Below are 19,367 nucleotides of genomic sequence, written 5' to 3' on the forward strand. Positions count from 1 at the left end.
TGAGGGTTCAGAGCTGGTCTCGGGGGTCCAGGTCAGAACCAGGTTCTGGTTCAGGTGAGAAGACGACGTCACAGAGGTGGAAGAGCCAGACGGTACGACGGGCGGAGGTGGTGAAGCCTGTTTGGAGGAGCGTCTTCTCGGCCTCTGATTGGCTGATTCAGTCTCTGGGTTGTGTAATTGAGTGAAGAAGTACATTAGTGCCAAAAATCACAAACGTCCGACACGACAGCAGGAATGATTCTAAAAATACTCAAACGAATTCTATTTGAGAAAAATTTAGTTATTCAAGATGATTTCTTTTAAAAGAAACTATAACATGAAAAAAAATACATATTTGTTTTTATTGTCTGATAAGTCACAAAAACCAAAGTATGAAATCTTAATTGTATTAATATTATTTTATAATTATATTATTTCTGTCAATATTCTAAAACTGAAAGTCATAATTATAGTTTCTAGATAAAAATGTGACACTTACTCTTTAGAAACCATTTTATTTTTATTCAAAAGTACAAGTTGTGAGACTAAATATTTCGTAGTTTTATGTATTTTTAGTTTTGGGTACTTCAGTTGTTTTATGAAATGATACAAACATTAAAAACAGGAAACACAAGGAGGTTTTTATCCGACGTTCAGTCCACCTTCAGGCTGCTGGTCGCCCGCTGCACCAGACTCCATTAGGATTTTTCATGTTTTAGCCTGCAGCTCCTGTAAACGTCTGATTCTCTGCAGGAAGTAGTTTCATATCCACAGATAAACAGGCTGAAACATTAAAAATCAGGCGTAACGATCCTCGACGCTCCAGAGTTCCTCTTCAGAAGTCTTTGTAATGCAGCAACCTGAACGCAAACACAACACGATCGGTTAGACAGCTTCGATAAACAGACCCACAAACCACTGGAGACTCATTCAACACCTTTTTATATTTTACTCTACTACTGTCTGTGTTGTTGTTTTGTGTGTCTTTGTTGTTGTTTAGTGTGTGTGTTGTTGTTTTGTGTGTGTGTTGTTGTTTAGTGTGTTGTTGTTTTGTGTGCATGTTGTTGTTTTGTGTGTCTTTGTGTCTCTATTCGAATTCTAACTTGTGTGCTAACTGTAGACACGCTAACGTTAGCACATTAGCTTCCATTAATGGTTATTGTTGGAGATCTAACAAGATATGTTGGTCGACTGTGAGCAAAGCAGAGGATCTGACTGGCTGTCTGACCTGAAGAGGGGGGCGTGGCCTTTGTTGTTAGCCAATGAGAAGAAACCGCTGTGTGGGGAGAAGTCGAGGCAGCTGGTTCGGTAAACAAACTTCCTCTTAGCGATGGGGAAGTTGGAGAAGACCGTGAGGCTGGACAGGTGGAGCTGAGGGGACAGGTGAGGGTTAGTGGTCTTCATCATCATCATCATCATCATCATCATCGACGATGTCGTCTTACCAGCCGCACAGCCTCGTCCTCGGCCCGGGAGCCGATGGCCAGGATCTCAGAGGAGGGGTTAAAGGTCATGGAGGTCGCCGAGGTCAGCAAGTTCATCACCGCTTTCAGAGGCTTTGGATTGGCCGAATTAAGACACGCCTCCTGGGAGTAGACGTTGACCACGCCCGACTGGGAGCTGAAACACAGAGAAGGATACACAGCGACTTTAAAAACAAGAACATTTTAATTTAAATACATCCCGTCAGCCAATCAGGAGAGCCGGATGGTTAGTGGGCGTGTCTTACCCGCAGGCCAGGTACTGTCCGTTCGGCGACGCGGCGATGGACGTTCCCTTGACGCAGCCGTCGTCCGAGAACCTGTTCACACACCTGCTGCTGCGGGCGTCCCACACATACACCTCGCCCTCCTCTGCACACGCACACACAGTTTAAACACACTGACAGGAAGTGGAAATGACATCACACGCTGTCGAGGACTCACCTGAATGTGCGAAGACTTTGCTGCCGTCGCGAGAGAAAGCAACGCCGCTGACGTTCCCGTTTATCTTCATACTGCGGACCACCTCCTTCGTCTACACACACACACACACACACACACACACACACGTTTCTTTACATTCATATTTTCGGAACAGAGTTGAAGTTTTGTTTATTTTCTTTTTCTGAGATATTTATTAAATATCTTTTTTTTTGTTCCGGCTCTTCCTGTTTTTATTATTATTGTAATTATTTTATCTTCATCATTAAAACTAAAATCTGACCTTCAGGTTTTTCTGCTTCAGTCAAATTTTTAAATATTAAAACGATGAAACTCGACAAAACATGAAGAAAAATAAATAAATAAATAATAAAAAAAAAATCGGATAATTGAAGAGTGCAGACTAACGAGCTGGACGATAAAACAGGAAGTGGATGGATTAAATCATTTCAAATTAAAGCGCATTAAGTGATCTTGCCGAGTTCGGACACCAGAACATCTGCACCAGATGTTGCTGAACCTTCAAACTGTGCGTGTGACGACAAACACCAGAAGAAGAAGCGCGACCTTGAGCGTGAGCAGGTGCAGGTAGCCGCGGGTCCCGGTGAGCAGCAGAGCGCCTCCTTCAGGACACACGGAGAACTCCTTCACGCGGGCTTCATTCAGACCTGAGGACGAACAACGGGAGAGGCTTTTATTGTGAAATCCAAAGACTCAGTTCTCCTCTCCGACCCCCTGACCCCTGACCTCTGACCTCGGACAGTGTGCACAGGTGCGACGCGTCCTTCCATCATGTCGTACAGGTAGAACATCTTGTTCTTCAGGCTGGTGGCGATCACCGTCTCTCCGTCCCGGCTGAACTGCGCTTTGTGGACGGGGAAGCGCTCCAAGTGGATGCTCTGGATCTTTGGGTTTGTCTTCCCGTCCACCTGAAGGACAACCGGAGAAGAAGAAGAAGTCACGTGACCGTCCCCACGTAACCACGAGCCGCACGTCGCCGGGTCAGCCCGATCGTACCTGGAAGAGGGAGACGGAGCTGTCGAGGCCGGCCGTCATGACGACCTGAGCGGACGGGTGGAACTGGACCGTGGTCAGTCTGTCGTCGGAGGGGCGGGCGCTGTTGGCGTGGAGACACTTCTTCATCTGAGGGACGAGGGAGGAGTTTCAGATTCAAACTTGTCATGTCGTTCAGTTTCTATAAAAACGATTATCAGTTGATATAAAGTTAGGAGTTCCTCAGGGTTCCGTCCTGGGTCCTCTTGTTGTTTTAATGTTTTGCTACGTTACGTGTTCTGTTTTGATTTACGGTATATATATATATATATATATATATATATATATATATATATATAAAAATAAAAATAAAATCTTAAAATCTTGACAAATACAAAAAACGGATCGTCCGAACTGGAGCTGGTTGATTATTGATCCGTCACTGACCCTCAGGATGCCGCTGGGCAGACGGTCTGAGGACGCCACGAAGTTCCCCGTCCTCCTCAGCAGGTCGTCTTCCTCCTCCTCCTCTTCGTTGTCGTCGTCCTCTTCGTCATCAGCAGCTTCAGGAAGACAAACACACGAAACGTGAAAACATTTCTGTCCGTAAACAGAATGTTTAAATTATAAACTGTTTTTCTGAACACGTCGATCACCTGAACCTACCTGTCGTCTTCTTCTTCTGGACGCCGCTCTGCGCCCACGATGGAGCTCCTCCCATCGACCTCTGGAACCTGAAACACACAGGTGTGTGTTCAGCTGTGTGTGTCCAGGTGTGTGTGTGTCCAGGTGTGTGTGTGTGTGTGTGTCCAGGTGTGTGTGTGTCCAGGTGTGTGTGTGTGTGTGTGTCCAGGTGTGTGTGTGTGTCCAGGTGTGTGCACTCACTGCTCCCTCATCCTCTGCTGTAGTTTCTGTTTGGACATGGTTGACTCCGCCTCTCCTTTCACCAGGTTTCTACGGTAACGATGTGTCATGTCGACCCTGAAACACATCACACAGTTCATTTATTTAAAATTCATAAACAGTTTAATGTGAAACCATAAAGAGACTGAAACGTCGCCCTCATTGTGGTAAACTCACTCTTCCTCCTGCTCGTCATCGTCGTCCACCCAGGCCGCTGTTTTGGAGGGCTGAAGCTGCTGCTGAGCCTCATCATCCTCCGACTCTTCATCCTTGTCCTCCAGCAGCCGGGATCCGGTGGGCTCCTCATCGTCCTGCTCAGCGACAGGAAACACAAACTGATCAGAACACAGAGGGATTGATCAGGAGCCTCAACACAGCTCAGTCTCTCTGGGAGGAAACCAAACTCCATTCAAAAAGTGTATGAGTTTAGAAGTATTAGTCTGGCCGTGTTGTGAGAGCCATGAATACCAACTCGATACTTCAGCGTGAATCCAACAGTTTAAACTGTGCAAACATTAAACCTGAAAACACGTTCAGGTTCAACCAAAAAATAACTGGCCTCAAAAATCAGTTTAAGAGTTGTTAGTAGATAGTTAATGAGCCGGATTTACCAGAACAGACAGACATCTCTTATGAGGCATCAAACTTTGTTCTCAGACACAAACACTGTTGATCATGAGCAGGAGAACATAAAATTATACATATTTTTAATGGAGTCTGGTGGCCAACAACCTGAAACAAGTTAAGTGTGCCAGATTCAGCAGAAGCACACAAAAAATTAGCAGGTTTTTAGATGGAGTCTGGAAGCAGAAAAGATAAATAAATCAAGTGTTGCTCAGTAACCCGGATGCACCAGTTTGGTTCTGATGCGCATCGGCATAAAATTCGTTGTATTTTAAATGGAGTCTGGTGGCGAAAGACTTTCCATGAATAGGTTTATATTGACGACTCATTTAAGTTTGTAGCAGACGATAAGTGACGCAAATATATCAGAGGGACGTCACTAACCTTATGAAATGTCATATTTAGTATTCACACAAACCTTTTGCTCCTGAGAAAGAAAACATCTTTAACAGAGTCTGGTAACCGGTTCAAATTGAGGCTGACCTCCTATTCTAATTAAGTGGTGCTGGAAGATTAGTAGAAATATAAATTATAACCAGAAATAATTGGAATTAAGGAAAAGTTAAACACGATGATTTTTTTTTTTTTTTTTTTTTCCCTGCTTTAAATTGGCCGGTTTTTGAACGGGGTCTGGTGAGGAGAACATCACCTCCACGAGCCTCTCCAGCAGCTCCTCCTCCGCCCCGAACACGAGCTCCTCCAGCAGCTTCACCGAGTCGTCCTTCTCTCCCAGCACCGCCAGCTTCTCCACGTTTTTCTGCCGTTTCTGCTCCTCTTTCTGGGGGTTCAACTTCACCGGCCGAGCTCTCTTCTTCGCCGGCTTTCGGTCCTCCGTTGCCGGCAGCTTGATAACGTTCGCGTCCTCCATGTTTTCACTAGCAGCAGCACCAAAGTCCCTTCAGAAAACTAAAGATTTAAACCAGCTGAACAAACCCGTCTACTTTAGTGTTTATTTTCACATGTAGCAGATCATGTTTGCACATGTGAGATCCGTGTTTTTTTTTTTCGCCCTGTAAAATCACGTGCTTCCGGTAAAATGACCTCTGAACCAGGAAATATAAAAGCCCGCCCCCTGGTGTTCAAAGACAGAAATGCCTTTCAAAATAAGACTAAAAACTAGTACCTTTTACTTTCATTAACTCTTAATTTAATCTGTTCATTGATGGATTCATTCGGCAATTACAAATTTTCTTAAATATGAATATTTACTGAATAAATTTACTCACTTAAAATATCAAACAATTGAATTGAAATCTTTGTCCTGTTTGTTTTTGAAGTAAATAAAAAAAACAATTAAAACAATAAAATGTTGCCGTTTGTGAAGTGAATATTGAAGCTTCCAGGATTTCTGATTGATAAATAACATTTGTCATTACTATCAATCATGAGCAATAAAAACTTGTTTATGTCATAATTTCCTCTTCGTCTGAAATTTTTACTTTTAAATTTACCTGTAATAATAACAAAAATAAACGTGATGAATAGTTTATAACTCACTAACCACATAGATGTAAACAAATATAAGGACAGTGTGAATTATGTGTTTCTGCAGCTGCCTCCACGTCTGGAGTGCACAGGAGGAATTTTACATTTTATATGTTAACAAACACTGAGATTGAGCTCATCTGAATATGCTGATAATAACATATCAATAGTGAGGCGGAGAAAAACAGAACAAAGAGAAGAGAAACAGTAACTGCTGGATTTTATTTCAGAGTTCAGACAGCTGCAGTTAAAAGTAACGACAGACCAGAGAGCGAGCATGCTGTTAAACCGGGACGACACACAGACCGTTAGCCCCGTACGAAGAAAAGCTGCAGGACAGTTTGACACTATCATCTTCATCACTACAGTTATCGTCACTACCATCTGTCCTGCAGCCAATAAGTCACCTTATAACTGCTATTAACATGTGTTTAGTAGCTTCAGATTCTAACTGACGAGATTTACAGCAAACAGTTTGTAAGGCAGAACAGACGAGGGGATAAAATCAGTAACATTTTGAATGGAGTCTGGTGGGAGAGAGAAAACATGTTCTCTGCTCACGATCGCCACAAAATAAAATCAGTAACAATTTCAATGGAGTCTGGTGGCGAAGAGGTAATGCAGAGAAGCGCTCCACATCAGACGGTGACGTCATCACTGAGCGACACACAAACGAGATCAAAGATGTTTCTCTGAAACCTGGAATCTTTTTTTTTTTTTTTTTTAAATCAGTAAAGTATGAAAACAGAAAACGTGCTCTTGAACGTGATTAAAATCTGAGAAAGAGAAACAAAGTCGGATAGAGAGACGCTGAATATGCAGAAAGGAAGAAAGGAAGAGGAGCAGCGTGGCGATGAAGACGGAGCCGTCAGAGCTGAATGACACTTTTTAATCTTAAAGTGATGATATTATTATTAATTATTTCCTCTTTGATCAGAAAAAAAAAAATGCTGATTTTAATCCGACACTCCAACAGATTCCTGACATTTCCTGACAATTCCTGTCCACACGCACGCACACTTCCTGTGTCCCATCACTCCCCCACAGTACACCGACATGGTACGATCCGCTGACCAGCCTGCAGCTGGACGAGTCAGCTGGACGAGTCAGCTGACCTCAGCTGACCCCAGGTGAGTTTCTCAGGTTCCCTTCGGTCCATCTTGGCACTTACAGACCCGACCTGTTCAGAAACTTCTGTCCCTGTTGGAAGTCACGTCAATGACATCACCGGCACAGGTGAGTCTGATGATGATGATGATGAAGGATCAGGTGAGTATTTACAGTGGTTTTTAATCCTTCATCTTGTTTGTGAAGTGAATCCTGTCGAATGTCACAGGATCCTGGTCCTGGTCCAGATAAAGCTCAAGTTCCAGGCCCAGATTCAGGTCCAGGAGGACCAGTCTCAGTCCAGTGCTGGTCTCTGTGGTCCATCATAACCTCTGAACTCTGAACATTAAAGGAGCAGTTCAACATTTTGTGACATAAACTGAACTGCTTTCTATATATTTTATGATTTCGCGTCTCGTTTCATCTCGTTTTATAAAAAAATTCACAGTGACGTAAAAACAGTTAATTAACGAGCTGCTAATATTCGAATGATAATAATAATAATAATAATAATAATATTACATTTCTGTTGACGGTTTTCTAGAAACACTGAACTGCTCCTTTAAATGTATTTTGTCTAAACGATAAGAGTCTCAGTTAACGTGTCTTTTTCTGACCAAACTTCACGTCAGCAACTTCTTCTTCACGTGTCGTTCACGCGTGTTCTGTAAAAGTAAAAAGTGCGGGTGCAAAAATAAGAAATAAAAACGACCAGGAGGTGCTGATCAGAGAAGAAGCTCCTTCTCCTGAAGACACGTTCTGGCTCTCTGATTGGTCCATCTGTCCCCCTGTGTCCTCGGCCAATCACCTGCGAGCGTGGATGAGGCGACGATGGAGACGGCGAGGATGACGAAGCTGGACATCGAACAGGATGGTGGATGAAGTGTGTGTGTGTGTGTGTGTGTGTGTGTGTGTGTGTGTGTGTGTGTGTGTGTGTGTACATGTCTTCCTGGTTCACCTCCCGACAGGCGGCAGGGGAGGAGCTCCTCTCATCACTAAAACAAACAAAACAAACAAACAAGTAAACAAACACCCAGAAAACTACGACTGACTGAAGGTTGAATTTCAAAATAAAATGCAGTTTGTCCTGAACACCTGACGTCGATTTAGTTTCAGTTTTCAGGTAAATTTACTGAAACGTTAATTCGCTGCCGAACGATACGTAAAATTCTTGTTTAGAAACTTTATCTTTTAGTTATTATCCGTGAATATTTTTTAATCACAATTAAGGTTGATGAAATAAAACCTCCACGTTAAACCCCCGTTCACGATTTTTTTTTTTTTTATCGAATTCAACGTTTAAATTATGTTAAGGTTTAAAGTTATTTTGTCACGAGTGTTTTCTCGACTTATTTTTTTCAGATCTTTCAAGTAAAGACATCAACCAATCAGATTGTGAGGAGGTGGAAGAGATGTGACATCACAACTTGTCACCAACGTGTTCGTACCTCTGTTGGCCTTGCTGGGGTAGATCTTGGCGAAGTGTCGGTACTCGTCTGGAGGAGGGAAGTCGTCCAGAGGATGGAATGAGTACTTGGACTCAAAATCATCTGCAGGAGAAGGAGGAAGAGGAAGAGGAGGAGGAGGAGGAGGAAGAGAAGACACGACTCGTCATTTCTGTTTTATTTCACTGTTTGCACCTGATGAAGTCGAAGCAACGGCATCAACTTTTCTGAATACACTCTGAAGTTTTGACAGTTTCGACAGGTGAAGGAGAAGAAGAGGAGGAAGAGGAGGAGAAACTGATGAAGGACTCACAAACCAAACAGATCACCGAGGAGATGAATCATCTGAACTTTAACAGCTGATCAAACAAACAAACTGAAAACCTGATAATGAAACATATTCAGCACAGGATGCATCTTATTTTGAAAACCATTTTATCTGAATCTGACTGAGTTCAGATGAATCGATGACGATGTTCTGATGATGGAGGAAGAGACTCACCGACAAACGAGCGAGGGATGGAGGAGGAGGAGTGTCCGTTTCGGAGAGGAGGGGGAGGCGGCGGAGGAGCAGCGGGGGTGCGGGTAGGCGGGGGAGGAGGCTTTCCTCTGGTGGGGGGGTCAGAAGAGAGGGAGGGGCTACCATGTGTCCTGTAAGGAGGAGGGGGCGGAGCTTCTCTGCCCCCTGCCCTCGACGATGACGACGACGTCTGAACTGGAACGGGAGGAGCTGAGGAGAGATCAATACAGGTGATCGACACAAATATTTAAGTAAAATGAAATAAAAAAAACATTTCAAAGATGTAATATTGAAAATGGAAAATATAAATTATTAAAAATGTCCCATATTGCACCCTGAGCGTGTTTTTAGCGTGTTGAATGGTGGTTGATGATGTCATGGTGCGTGTTTGACACTCACCTGCTCCTCTACCTGACACCTCCCTGACAGGGGGCGGTGGCCTGTTGGCGCCCTGTTGGGAGGGGGTAGGAGAAGCGGGGGGAGGCGGAGGGGCGTGGCCTCTGGTAGGGGTGTGGCCTCCTGGTGAGGGGGCGGTCCTCTTATTGCTGAGCGAGTTGTGGCGCTGCGGCAGGTCCGGTGCGGACTCGCTACCATTAGAGATGCGGTAAGGTGGAGGGGGCGGGGCCAGAGAGGAGGAGGAGGCGGGGTTTCCTCCTGAGGTGGGCGGGCGCCTGCTGTTGCCAGGAGACGGGGGAGGTTTGGAGGGGAGAGGCGGTGTGTTGTTAGGAGTCGGGGGAAGGGGCTTCTCTCTGTTGTAAGAGGAGGAGGGAGGGGAGGGGGCGTTGCCCCGACGACAGAGAGGAGGAGGAGGAGGGGGGGCAGAGGAGGAGTGCTTCATGCCGGAGGGGGAGGAGGCAGCGGAGGGGGAAGGGGAGGAGGCGGAGGGGGAGGAGGACAGGTTGGGGAGCGAAGGACGCTGGCAGCGAGACGTCTCCATTGGTGACGATGCCTGAGAGGAGGGGCTCTCTGCGTCGTCATGGCGATGGCTGGGGGGGCGGGGCGCAGCAGCCCGGGTGGAGGGCGAACGTCCAGAAGAGCCATCTACGTGAAACATAAGGTTTGTTTACAGAAAACAACAACAACAACAGTCGGTTAAAAACCGACTTTATTACCACTTTATTACAAAAATAACAATATTTATAAACAAAAAAATAATAAAATCCAAAATACACGTATCTAAAACAAATAAATATATACAACTTCACTAAAAAAAGTGAAACAACAGGAAACTGTCAAAATAGAAATATTATAATCTTAATATTAACAACATAAAATATATAAAAATACAATAAATGTGTAAATTAATGAAATATAGATTTAAAACTTGTAAATAAATAATAGGAAATTATCAATAAATCCCTCCTCACCTCCGACCAGCCTCAGTTTGGGAACTCCGCCCGTGAACAGGCCTCCGATTGGAGCAACAGAACCTGATGGGCTTCCCGCTGCGCTCCCATTGGCTCCCGCTGTTGCAGCTCCGCCTCCTTTGGGCTCTGAGGACCACAACCATTGGACAGGTGAGTGAGGGCTCTGCCTGCTGAGGGGGCACGATGTGACTGCTCTACACCGACACCACGACGACAATACGATGACATCACCGAGGTGACGGATGAGTTAGTGCGGGGTGGGGATGGGGGGTGAGTGGGGTGGGGGGGGGGGGGAGTGATGCGATTGAGGCCAGGTGAACTACGTCAGACACGGAGGTGAGGCGAGGCGAGATGAGGTGAGGATTTAAATGAAGTGTTTTACGCTCCCACGCAGCTCCAGTGATGACGTCATCGACAGCACAACAAAAACACGTGGATTAGAAGTCATGACATCACAGGCGATCGAGGCTGCACACGCACAGATCAATCGGCAACCGATCACAGCTCTGATCGGGGGACACTTTATCCTCGGATACATTTGACCTGTCAGGAGGGGCGGGGCCACACACATCGGCCCAAACACGCGACCACGTCTAGAAGCAGCTGTGACGTGTGGAGGTCAATACAGAGGTCCCATTAGAAAACTGTCATTTTTAAAATCATCAGTTTGCGGTTTTAATATTCCTGTTTACATTTATTGATTCATTAATGCGGCGCTTTAACTGAACGGTGTTTAATGCCGTTTTCTTGACTGACTCATGGGAACAAATTTTTATGTTTTTATTCTTTATGACCTTTTCACAGGTCTTATATTAACGCTTCGGCCGTGAGGGCCGGAGACGTCCTCCACTCAGGGGTCGCCCCACGTTTGGGTCGATACGGGACGCAGATGTTCAACATCCACTTGAAGGTTTAAACATTTTTCACTTCATGCAAAAACAAAACTTCACATGAATTGAATGAATGCCACCTGTAGCCCCGCCCACACTGAGATAAAGTGTTTATTCTGTCTCTGTCTGGACTGAAAGGATAATTCTGTTTCTTTTTTTTTACGACTACGTTTAAATTTGTAGTAAAAACTTAATTTTGGAGGAGAAAGGAGGAGCAGCAGATATCTGATGACCTCAGTCCCTCCAGGATGTTTACAAAGTAATGAAGGCAACATCTGCTGTCAAAATAAGAGCTATAGATGCTGTTTAATTCATGTTAATTCAACACTCCTCCTCCAAAATAAGAGCCGAGTTTAAATAAAGCAGAATTATCCTTCAGGAAGGAAACCAGCTGAGCAGCATGAAGCTTCAAACTGTAACGATGTCTGCCGCCCACTCAGGTGTCCTCCTCCTCCACTGCAGGTAAACAGGAAGCTGGACGTTGACAGGAAGTGAGCTGAGCAGGGGGAAGCAGCTTGCTAACATGCTAACGCATTTTTGCTGCATGCTCACTTCTGCAACTGAGCAGTGGAGGGCGCCAGAGTTTCAGTCCAACCTCAGACATTCGACTCGACACGATTCGGACCAAAAAGTTTCTTAAAACGGCAGGAAAAACCTGAAGATGTGCTCATTCTGAATTTGATGTCAGCAACACGTTTTCAAAAGTTGGGACGGGGTCAAAAAAAAAAAAAAAAACACCTGGTGGAACCTCACAACTAATTAGGTTACCTCATAACAGATCAGTAAGATGATTTAAAAAAAAAAAAAACATTAAATTACGGACGCTGCGTCCTCCAGGTTAAAGAGGAGAGGGACCACCCAGCCTGTTATCAGCGCACAGTTAAAAAGCCAGCATCTGTGACGGTACAGGGATGCATTAGTGCACACGGCATTGGTAGCTTGTACATCTGGGAAAGGAACCAATAATGCTGAATGGTACATTCAGGTTTTGGAGCAACATGTGCTGCCATCCAGACGACGTCTCTTTCAGGGAACGTCTTTGTTTATTTGCGCAAAACAACGTCCAACCACGTTCTGCACGTAGTCCAACAGCACGTCTCCGTGGTAGAAGAGTCCGGCTGGTAAACTGGCCTCCATTTAAAACATTTAAAACTGCAAATGAAGGAGACCCCGAACTGTCAAGCAGCTGGAATCCTATATCGGGCAAGAATGGGACCACATTTCACTTTCAAAACTCCAGAAACTCAGTCTCCTCCGTTTCCCGGACGTTCACAGAGTGTTGTTAAAAGTAAACATGACCCCGTCCCCCAACTTTTAGAAAACGACAGTAAGCGTAACCCTCAGCGGGACAGACGTCCGCCGAGGTCGGACCGAGACTCTGGACAGCCCGGGAACGAACACAGCGGCGAGCAGCTGCGCAGGAGGCCGCAGGGTTTCTGTTCACGCAGCCGCTCCGTCGCCTCTCCGCCCCGCAGCAGCCCGACGCTGCGCCGGGCTGACTGACAGCCTTTTATTGTGAAATCCACAGCTCGCCCCGACTCATCGGCAGAGAGAGAGAGAGAGAGAGAGAGAGAGGTTACAGCAGGAAGATGAAGAGGAACAGAGAGAAGTGGAAACACAAACAGGGACATCTGAAGCTGACCTGCCGGTGTAATGGAACACGTGATCATGTGACCGTCATGTGACCGCTCTGGTTTTATGTCTGAAATCACCGACAGTTGAAACATTCAGTCGCTTCAGGAAGTCGTCCGATCCCCGACAACTGCACCGTGCGTCATGTAGACTGATGGGGAAAATGTCTGTGTTCGTTTCAGATCAAGTTCCCTTCAGAATAAAAGTGTTTCAGGAAGGTTTTTTTTGTTTTTTTTGTCTGTGATTTTTGTAAACAACAATGTTTGATATCACGGCGTCCCTTTCTCTAAAATGTCGATGTAATTTGTGCAGTTTTAAGTTACAGAAAGTCACAAGATTTCCTGATGATGTTTGAGTTGTTTCTCTCGAGTTCCCTTCAGAATAAAAGCGGTTGTTTTCTGGGGGCTGCGTGTTCGACGTGTGCTGTTTTGTATCTGCAGTAAATCGGTGAAAATAAAAATAAAAACCACGTCCAGATTGTTCCATAATCCCCCCCCCCATCCCCTCCGTCCCCCAGTAACCATGGCGACTGTTTGAACCACCCTCAGCCTCCTGCGGTCAGCCTCAGTATGACGGAAGGTGGATGTTCTTACTCTCGAGTGACAGAGCGGAGCTCTTATCTCCGGCCGTCCTCGCCTGCTCCTCAGACGGCGCCCCCTGCTGGCTCTGCTGCTGGTGTAGGTACTGGTATAAGCGAATGTATGGGTGCTCTGTGGGGGGTGTCTGGCTCGTTGGTGTTTGGCTCTTACTGTCGAGCAGCGGCGCGCTGCGGTCGTTCACCGCCGCCACCTTCTTCAGCTTGGAGCCTTTACAGATGTCCGACAGCAGAGCGCCGCGACCTTTGGCCTCCTCTCTGTTCAGCTTCGGGGGGGTGGTGTTGGCCTGGAGGGGAGTTTGGGGGGGGGGGGGGTAAATTCAAATCGTCTTCCTGTTCAGTAGTCGATCCACGAAGAAGAGAGGGCAGAGAGATGTGATGATGATGATGAAGATGAAGAGCTGCTCACCTGGCTGAAGGTGGGGGGAGGCGGGGGCCCCCCTGGTGGAGGAGGAGGTGGTGGGGGGGGGATGGGCATCCTGCTGCTGAGACAACACACCTGATCACCCTGAGACACAAACACAGGAGTCGGCGTTATTCTCACTATCGATCCGTCCGGACCCACTCAGACCAGGACCTCCTGTGAAACTACAGTCCCTGGATCCGTCAGACCAGGACCAGGTGGACCAGGACCAGGACGAGGAGGACCAGGAGGACCAGGACGAGGAGGACCAGGACCAGGTGGACCAGGTGGACCAGGACCAGGTGGACCAGGACCAGGACGAGGAGGACCAGGACCAGGTGGACCAGGTGGACCAGGACGAGGAGGACCAGGACCAGGTGGACCAGGTGGACCAGGACCGGGTGGACCAGGACCAGGTGGACCAGGACCAGGTGGACCAGGACGTGTTCGAAATCAGTTTAAAATCCTGATTCGTGTCCGTGTAACAGGATCAAACGGAAATCAGCCTGTTTTCACCATCCGGACCTCAGTGATGCTGTAATACATCCACATCTCGTAATACCGGACTCGGGAGGTCCCGGACTGGAACCAGACTAACGACCAGACTCTGAGGACGGTTTAACGGCCACGTTCACGTTCCTAACACGTTTATTTTGTCCGTTAAAAACTAAAAGTACCGTCAGCTGCTGGAGAACACCGGCCTGACTCCGACCCTCTGCAGAATGCTAAGCTAACCCTTTAGCCTCTGTGCGAAGCTACTCTCCAGCCGTTTGCTTTAATAATGAACATCTGTCCGGACAGCACCCCCCCCCCCCCCTCTTTCCTCCTCCCCCCACCCCACAAACACACACCGGCCTGTTAGCTCCGCTGAACCCTCCCGAGCTCCTTCTTATTAATATGCGGAGTTAGCCGACCCGCTAGCCCAGCCTGCTAGCTGAGCGCTAGCGTCGCCGACACATCCGGACAGGTGAGAAGATTAAAATCCCACCTGAGAGCGTCGCTGCCTTTCAACTCATGCTTCGACGTGTCAAACTCCCCGCTGCGTTTCTTCCCCGGAGGACAGTTTGCTCCGCCGTTAGCCTCCGAGCTGCTGCAGAGCGCTGAGGGTTTTTATTTTTTTAGTATTTTCAGTCAACACAGGAGCACGTGACCTGCGCGGAGGCGATGCGCTGCTGCGGCTGCAGCTGCTGCACCGCGTGACGACGCAACAACACGACCGGAACTCAGACGGAATACTAATACTGATACAAAATACTAATACTGATACAAAATACTAATACTGATACAAAATACTAATACTGATACAAAATACTAATACTGATACAAAATACTAATACTGATACAAAATACTAATACTGATACAAAATACTAATACTGATACTAATATAAAATACTGATACAAAATACTAATACTGATACAAAATACTAATACTGATACAAAATACTAATACTGATACAAAATACTAATACTGATACAAAATACTAATACTGATACAAAATACTAATACTGATACTAATATAAAATACTGATACAAAATACTAATACTGATACAAAATACTAATACTGATACTAATATAAAATACTGATACAAAATACTAATACTGATACTAATATAAAATACTGATACAAAATACTAATACTGATACAAAATACTAATACTGATACTAATAGTAAATAACAATAGTGAAATAGGGTGTGGTTAGTGTTGTTATACTTATTATTATTTTGGTTGTTATTTGTAAAGTCCCAGGAGGTGTTGGGATAAAGGAATCGTGAAGCTGCACACAGTAGATGGCGCTGCGTAGCTCCATCAGCTGATTCTTGATGTCCGTGATTAGACCAAGCGAAGAAGAAGAAGAAGAAGAAGAAGAAGAAGAAGAAGAAGAAGAAGAAGAAGAAGAAGAAGAAGAAGAAAGAACCGGCCAATCAGAATCCTCCTCGCTCCGCGGAGATTTGAAAACAGGAATGGCGGCAGTTCAAGCGTAAGTCGCCCAAACACACACCTCAGATTTACTACTGAAAGGCTTCCTTGGACGTTAGTTCAACTCACAGAAAGGTTTTTTTTTACGGGTTGTTGAACATGTTCACACCGGAAGTATCTTTCCAACATGACAAACAGAATCTCTCCGAAACACAAGCGTTAGAGAGCTAACGGAAGCTAGCTGGAGCTAACAGACAGCAGCTGGTTGTTTGTTTGTTTGTTTGTTTGCTTACTTACTTGTTTGTTTGCTTACTTTTGTATATTGACAGTGTGCTGCAGCGCTGCAACCCGTCTCTCATGGAGCCCCGCGGGAACCCGGAGCCGGACGGTGCCGAGGCGGCCGGGGTGGTCGTCTTCCTCACGGTGAGGGACTGCTCCGGTTCTGGACCGGAAGAACTCTGTCGGTTCTGGACGGAACTTGTTGACGTGAATTAAAAACGATTAGTGGATCCGTTGTTCTGTTGGTTTTGTTGTCACGGAGATGTTTATCACCTTCATATTTCTCTTTATATTCTGTGATGTTTTGTTTGTCAGCTGTTTTTCATTCTGTTTTACAAAAAATAATTTCTCCGATTTTTAATTTGGATTTCAACTGTTCAGTCATTTCTAATGTTTCTACTGGTGTGTCTCTTTCTTCAGGACCGGCGTCGTATCCAGAAGGTTCTGTGGCGTCAGCTCTTTGCTCTGGACTCGATGATGTCACTGCTGGAAGGTCTGCAATCTGCCCAGCAACTGCTGACAGAGTCCTGCCCCCCCCCACCCAGGTACACACACACACACACACACACACACACACACACATACACACACACACACACACACACAGGTGAGAGACTCTTGACCTGCCTCCAAACCAAACTCTGTGTAAATTTGGTCACATTTAACTTTTTTCATCCCTGTTGTGTGTGTGTGTGTGTGTGTGTGTGTGTGTGTGTGTGTGTGTGTGTGTGTTAGAGGGTGGAGCTCGGGCCCGGTGGAAGGCTCTGAAGGTGGAGAGAATGTCGATGGTGGACGAGACGGAGACGCTGCTCAGATCTCTGCAGGACAAAATCCAGCAGATCCACGAAAGACGGGACAAACTCACACACCTGGTTCAACATCTGCACAGCAAGGTGACTGCACACACACACACACACACACACACACACACACTCCTCCTGCAGGAACTGTGGAGGTCACATGACCAGCCGGCAGCAGGGTACCACTCCAGAAGCTCTCGTGTCCCCTTCAGGCTCCTGTAAAAAGGATAACTTGTATTCCCAGCGATCTGATTGGTCATTCGGCTGCTGGCAGGTTTAGAGCCGGTTCTCCTGAAGCATTTGTTACCATGGTGATCTGACCCGGCTACCTCTCCTCGTCTCCTCCAGAAGCAGCACCACCAGAAGCTGGAAAAGTCTCTGCACCAGGCCCGGATTGCCCTGCGGTCCTACGACCATCAGCTGGCCCAGCTGAGGGTGGAGTCGGGGACGGTGTTCGGTCAGCTGATTGGCTGGGAGCGATTCAGAAACGAGTGAGTGGCTCTTCGGATGTGTCACGTGACAGTCTGGAACTTCAGAATGTCACAACGTCACATGACACGACGACGCACCACCCGTTGTGTTGTGATGTCACGTGACCCCGCCTTCAGACGCTCTGATTGGTCACTCACTTGGCTTCCTTGTTCACCTGTCTCAGGCTGCTGCTGCTTATCACCGAGAACATCATACATGTCCGCCTGCTGGCCATCAGCCAATCAGAGCTGATTGTGGAGCTCAGGCCCTGGTTCTCCTCTGATCCGGCGTCCTATGAGCTGCAGTCGCTGAAGCTGTCAGTCAACTTGAGCGACGATGAACGCTTCACACTGGAGGTAACAGGTGTCTGAGATGTTATCAGGCTGGGGTTGTCCTCATTGATCCCGTATTGGTCCACATTCAGACGGACCGCTCCTTTAACAGCAGCAGAACTGTGTGTGAGCAGCTCCTGGCTGCAGTGCATCATGGGTAATCGGACAACCATCACTGTTCCCTGGGACACTGGTGGAAACTTAAAATCAGACAGATTATCAGGCAGCTTCTAAACTGTCTGTTATATATTTATCATATAGAACTGAAGCAGAATAACAGGAAGCACACGTATGTTAGCATGTCGAATGTTCATCACAACAGTCCTCATACAAACACTCACATTAGACAGGACTCTGACCCGCCTCCTGCTGGGGGAGGAGCATCCAGCTGACTCCTCTCTGTCTCTGCAGGTGAAAGAGGTGCCGGCCGTCCTGCTGGAGGACTGGATGAAAGGCAGGCGGGCGGAGCTTAGCTGCGACCTGCAGGAGGTGTTGAAGTGCTACGTGGCTCAGGCTTGGCTGCTGTCGGAGATCCAGGTCCTGAGGTCCAGGTGAGGATCCGCGGCTCGGTTCTGTTATTCAGTCAGTCGGTGAGGAGTCGCATTCAGAAGTCCCTTCACAGAATGAGACATTTAAGAGAGCGTCTGTGTTTTTGCAGCTTCGCCATCGACTGGCGTTCGGATCAGCGCCAGCTCATCTACCTGAAGACGGCGTCGCTGGTGTGTCACCTGGAGGTGGAGGAGGGGTACCCGAGCACCGGGCGGGTTCGGCTGCTGTCTGTGCGACGGGACGGACAACATGTGAACATGTCTGGACTGAAGGTAACAAGAAACACCTGGAAGTTAAACGTTGACGTTAAGTTATTATTGTAGGAATTCAACCAGATCAATTTATCTGTAGAGACTATCAATATGGGATTTCATGCTGATAATAATTGACTCTCTGTCTCTGTCTCTCTGTTTGTCCCTGTCTGTCTCACAGCCTCCTCCGTCCGTCTACAGTCTGACCAGCTGGTTGGTTTTTCTCTGCAGCAGTCCTTTAATCTGATAGCCCTCATTTCTTCTTCTTCTTCTTCTTCTTCTTCTGCGTGTTCTACTTCCTGTCCACTAGAGGTCAGTCTCACTTTGGACTCACTGGTCTTGTATTCCTCTTCTTGTACTCAAAACTGTTTATCACCTCTGTTGTAGTTTGTTCTGTTTGTCCCCTTAGATGTAAATAAATATTTTTCACCTGAGAACAAACCGACTTTGCAATATGAATTCAGAGATTTAAAGTTTAAATTATGAGAGCAATTTAACTCAAATAAAAACTACGGAAGCAAAAAACTCTTCAGCTTCCGTCACTGTTGGGACTTTAATGTGTCGTCAATTTTATTTGAAAACGTGAAATTATCAAGAACTCAAAACATAAAAGTTTTCTTTCTCATTTACTTTTCCTGAATCCAAATTGTAACATAACAATAAAAGACAAATTCATATTTAAAAGTCAATTCAATTAAAAAAAAATAGAATAAACTCTGTAAAAGCAAGATTATTTCTGTCTATTTAAATGGAATATAAACAAATGCAAACAGACACAAGCAAACAGTTCATGAGTCCAGGTGGGGCTTCAATATTGTAAAGCTGCGCCAGGCGTCGCTGTTTCTTCCTGCCTCCCAGCATGCACTGCTGCACTTGTACTGTACCCTGTGACATAACA

The 19,367-nt window shown here is 46.2% G+C and overlaps 3 protein-coding genes across 4 annotated transcripts; 1 reads left to right on the forward strand and 2 right to left on the reverse strand.

Annotated features, from left to right (window-relative positions):
* Nucleotides 1-361: 361 nt before the first annotated feature.
* On the reverse strand, nt 362-5,438 carry utp18 (UTP18 small subunit processome component). Its single transcript, XM_069165417.1, has 13 exons — nt 5,071-5,438; nt 3,975-4,108; nt 3,780-3,875; nt 3,561-3,628; nt 3,342-3,457; nt 2,919-3,044; nt 2,656-2,830; nt 2,469-2,569; nt 1,905-1,995; nt 1,709-1,832; nt 1,425-1,599; nt 1,208-1,350; nt 362-839 (listed from the first exon to the last, which is right to left on the reverse strand). Exons 1-13 carry the CDS (start codon nt 5,287-5,289, stop codon nt 815-817), a joined length of 1,593 nt encoding a protein of 530 aa, XP_069021518.1. The 5' UTR covers nt 5,290-5,438; the 3' UTR covers nt 362-814.
* A 671-nt stretch (nt 5,439-6,109) lies between these two features.
* Nucleotides 6,110-15,018, reverse strand: LOC138207816 (WAS/WASL-interacting protein family member 2-like). Of its 2 annotated transcripts, none has more exons than XM_069165337.1 (8): nt 14,854-15,018; nt 13,872-13,970; nt 13,461-13,749; nt 10,346-10,471; nt 9,378-10,019; nt 8,961-9,188; nt 8,462-8,563; nt 6,110-8,008 (listed from the first exon to the last, which is right to left on the reverse strand). In XM_069165337.1, exons 2-8 carry the CDS (start codon nt 13,938-13,940, stop codon nt 7,968-7,970), a joined length of 1,497 nt encoding a protein of 498 aa, XP_069021438.1. In that variant the 5' UTR covers nt 13,941-13,970; nt 14,854-15,018; the 3' UTR covers nt 6,110-7,967. The 2 variants fall into 2 exon arrangements, with proteins under 2 accessions (XP_069021438.1, XP_069021439.1); XM_069165338.1 differs by having other exon boundaries at nt 13,617-13,749; nt 14,854-15,017.
* A 696-nt stretch (nt 15,019-15,714) lies between these two features.
* Nucleotides 15,715-19,054, forward strand: LOC138207774 (uncharacterized). The gene is made up of 9 exons (XM_069165271.1): nt 15,715-15,848; nt 16,117-16,210; nt 16,487-16,611; nt 16,802-16,959; nt 17,215-17,357; nt 17,522-17,693; nt 18,081-18,220; nt 18,328-18,490; nt 18,651-19,054. Exons 4-9 carry the CDS (start codon nt 16,846-16,848, stop codon nt 18,714-18,716), a joined length of 798 nt encoding a protein of 265 aa, XP_069021372.1. The 5' UTR covers nt 15,715-15,848; nt 16,117-16,210; nt 16,487-16,611; nt 16,802-16,845; the 3' UTR covers nt 18,717-19,054.
* The last annotated feature ends 313 nt before the right edge of the window (nt 19,055-19,367 follow it).

The sequence above is a fragment of the Embiotoca jacksoni genome, unplaced genomic scaffold, assembly GCF_022577435.1.
Source record: "Embiotoca jacksoni isolate LCO1_2020_lvr unplaced genomic scaffold, fEmbJac1.0.p SCAF_34, whole genome shotgun sequence".
Classification (NCBI taxonomy): Eukaryota; Metazoa; Chordata; class Actinopteri; family Embiotocidae; genus Embiotoca; species Embiotoca jacksoni.

Coding starts and splice junctions, on each gene's coding strand:
- utp18 (XM_069165417.1), bottom strand. CDS start 5,289: ATGGAGGACGCGAACGTTATCAAGCTGCCGGCAACGGAGGACCGAAAG. Junction 3,876..3,974: donor GATGACGAGCAGGAGGAAGA/GTGAGTTTACCA, acceptor GATGTGTTTCAG/GGTCGACATGACACATCGTT. Junction 2,570..2,655: donor ACCTGTGCACACTGTCCGAG/GTCAGAGGTCAG, acceptor GTTCGTCCTCAG/GTCTGAATGAAGCCCGCGTG.
- LOC138207816 (XM_069165337.1), bottom strand. CDS start 13,940: ATGCCCATCCCCCCCCCACCACCTCCTCCTCCACCAGGGGGGCCCCCG. Junction 8,564..8,960: donor CATCCCTCGCTCGTTTGTCG/GTGAGTCTCTTC, acceptor CTTCTCCTGCAG/ATGATTTTGAGTCCAAGTAC. Junction 8,009..8,461: donor CCCCAGCAAGGCCAACAGAG/GTACGAACACGT, acceptor TGTTTGTTTTAG/TGATGAGAGGAGCTCCTCCC.
- LOC138207774 (XM_069165271.1), top strand. CDS start 16,846: ATGTCGATGGTGGACGAGACGGAGACGCTGCTCAGATCTCTGCAGGAC. Junction 17,694..18,080: donor ATGAACGCTTCACACTGGAG/GTAACAGGTGTC, acceptor CTGTCTCTGCAG/GTGAAAGAGGTGCCGGCCGT. Junction 18,491..18,650: donor TGAACATGTCTGGACTGAAG/GTAACAAGAAAC, acceptor TCTGTCTCACAG/CCTCCTCCGTCCGTCTACAG.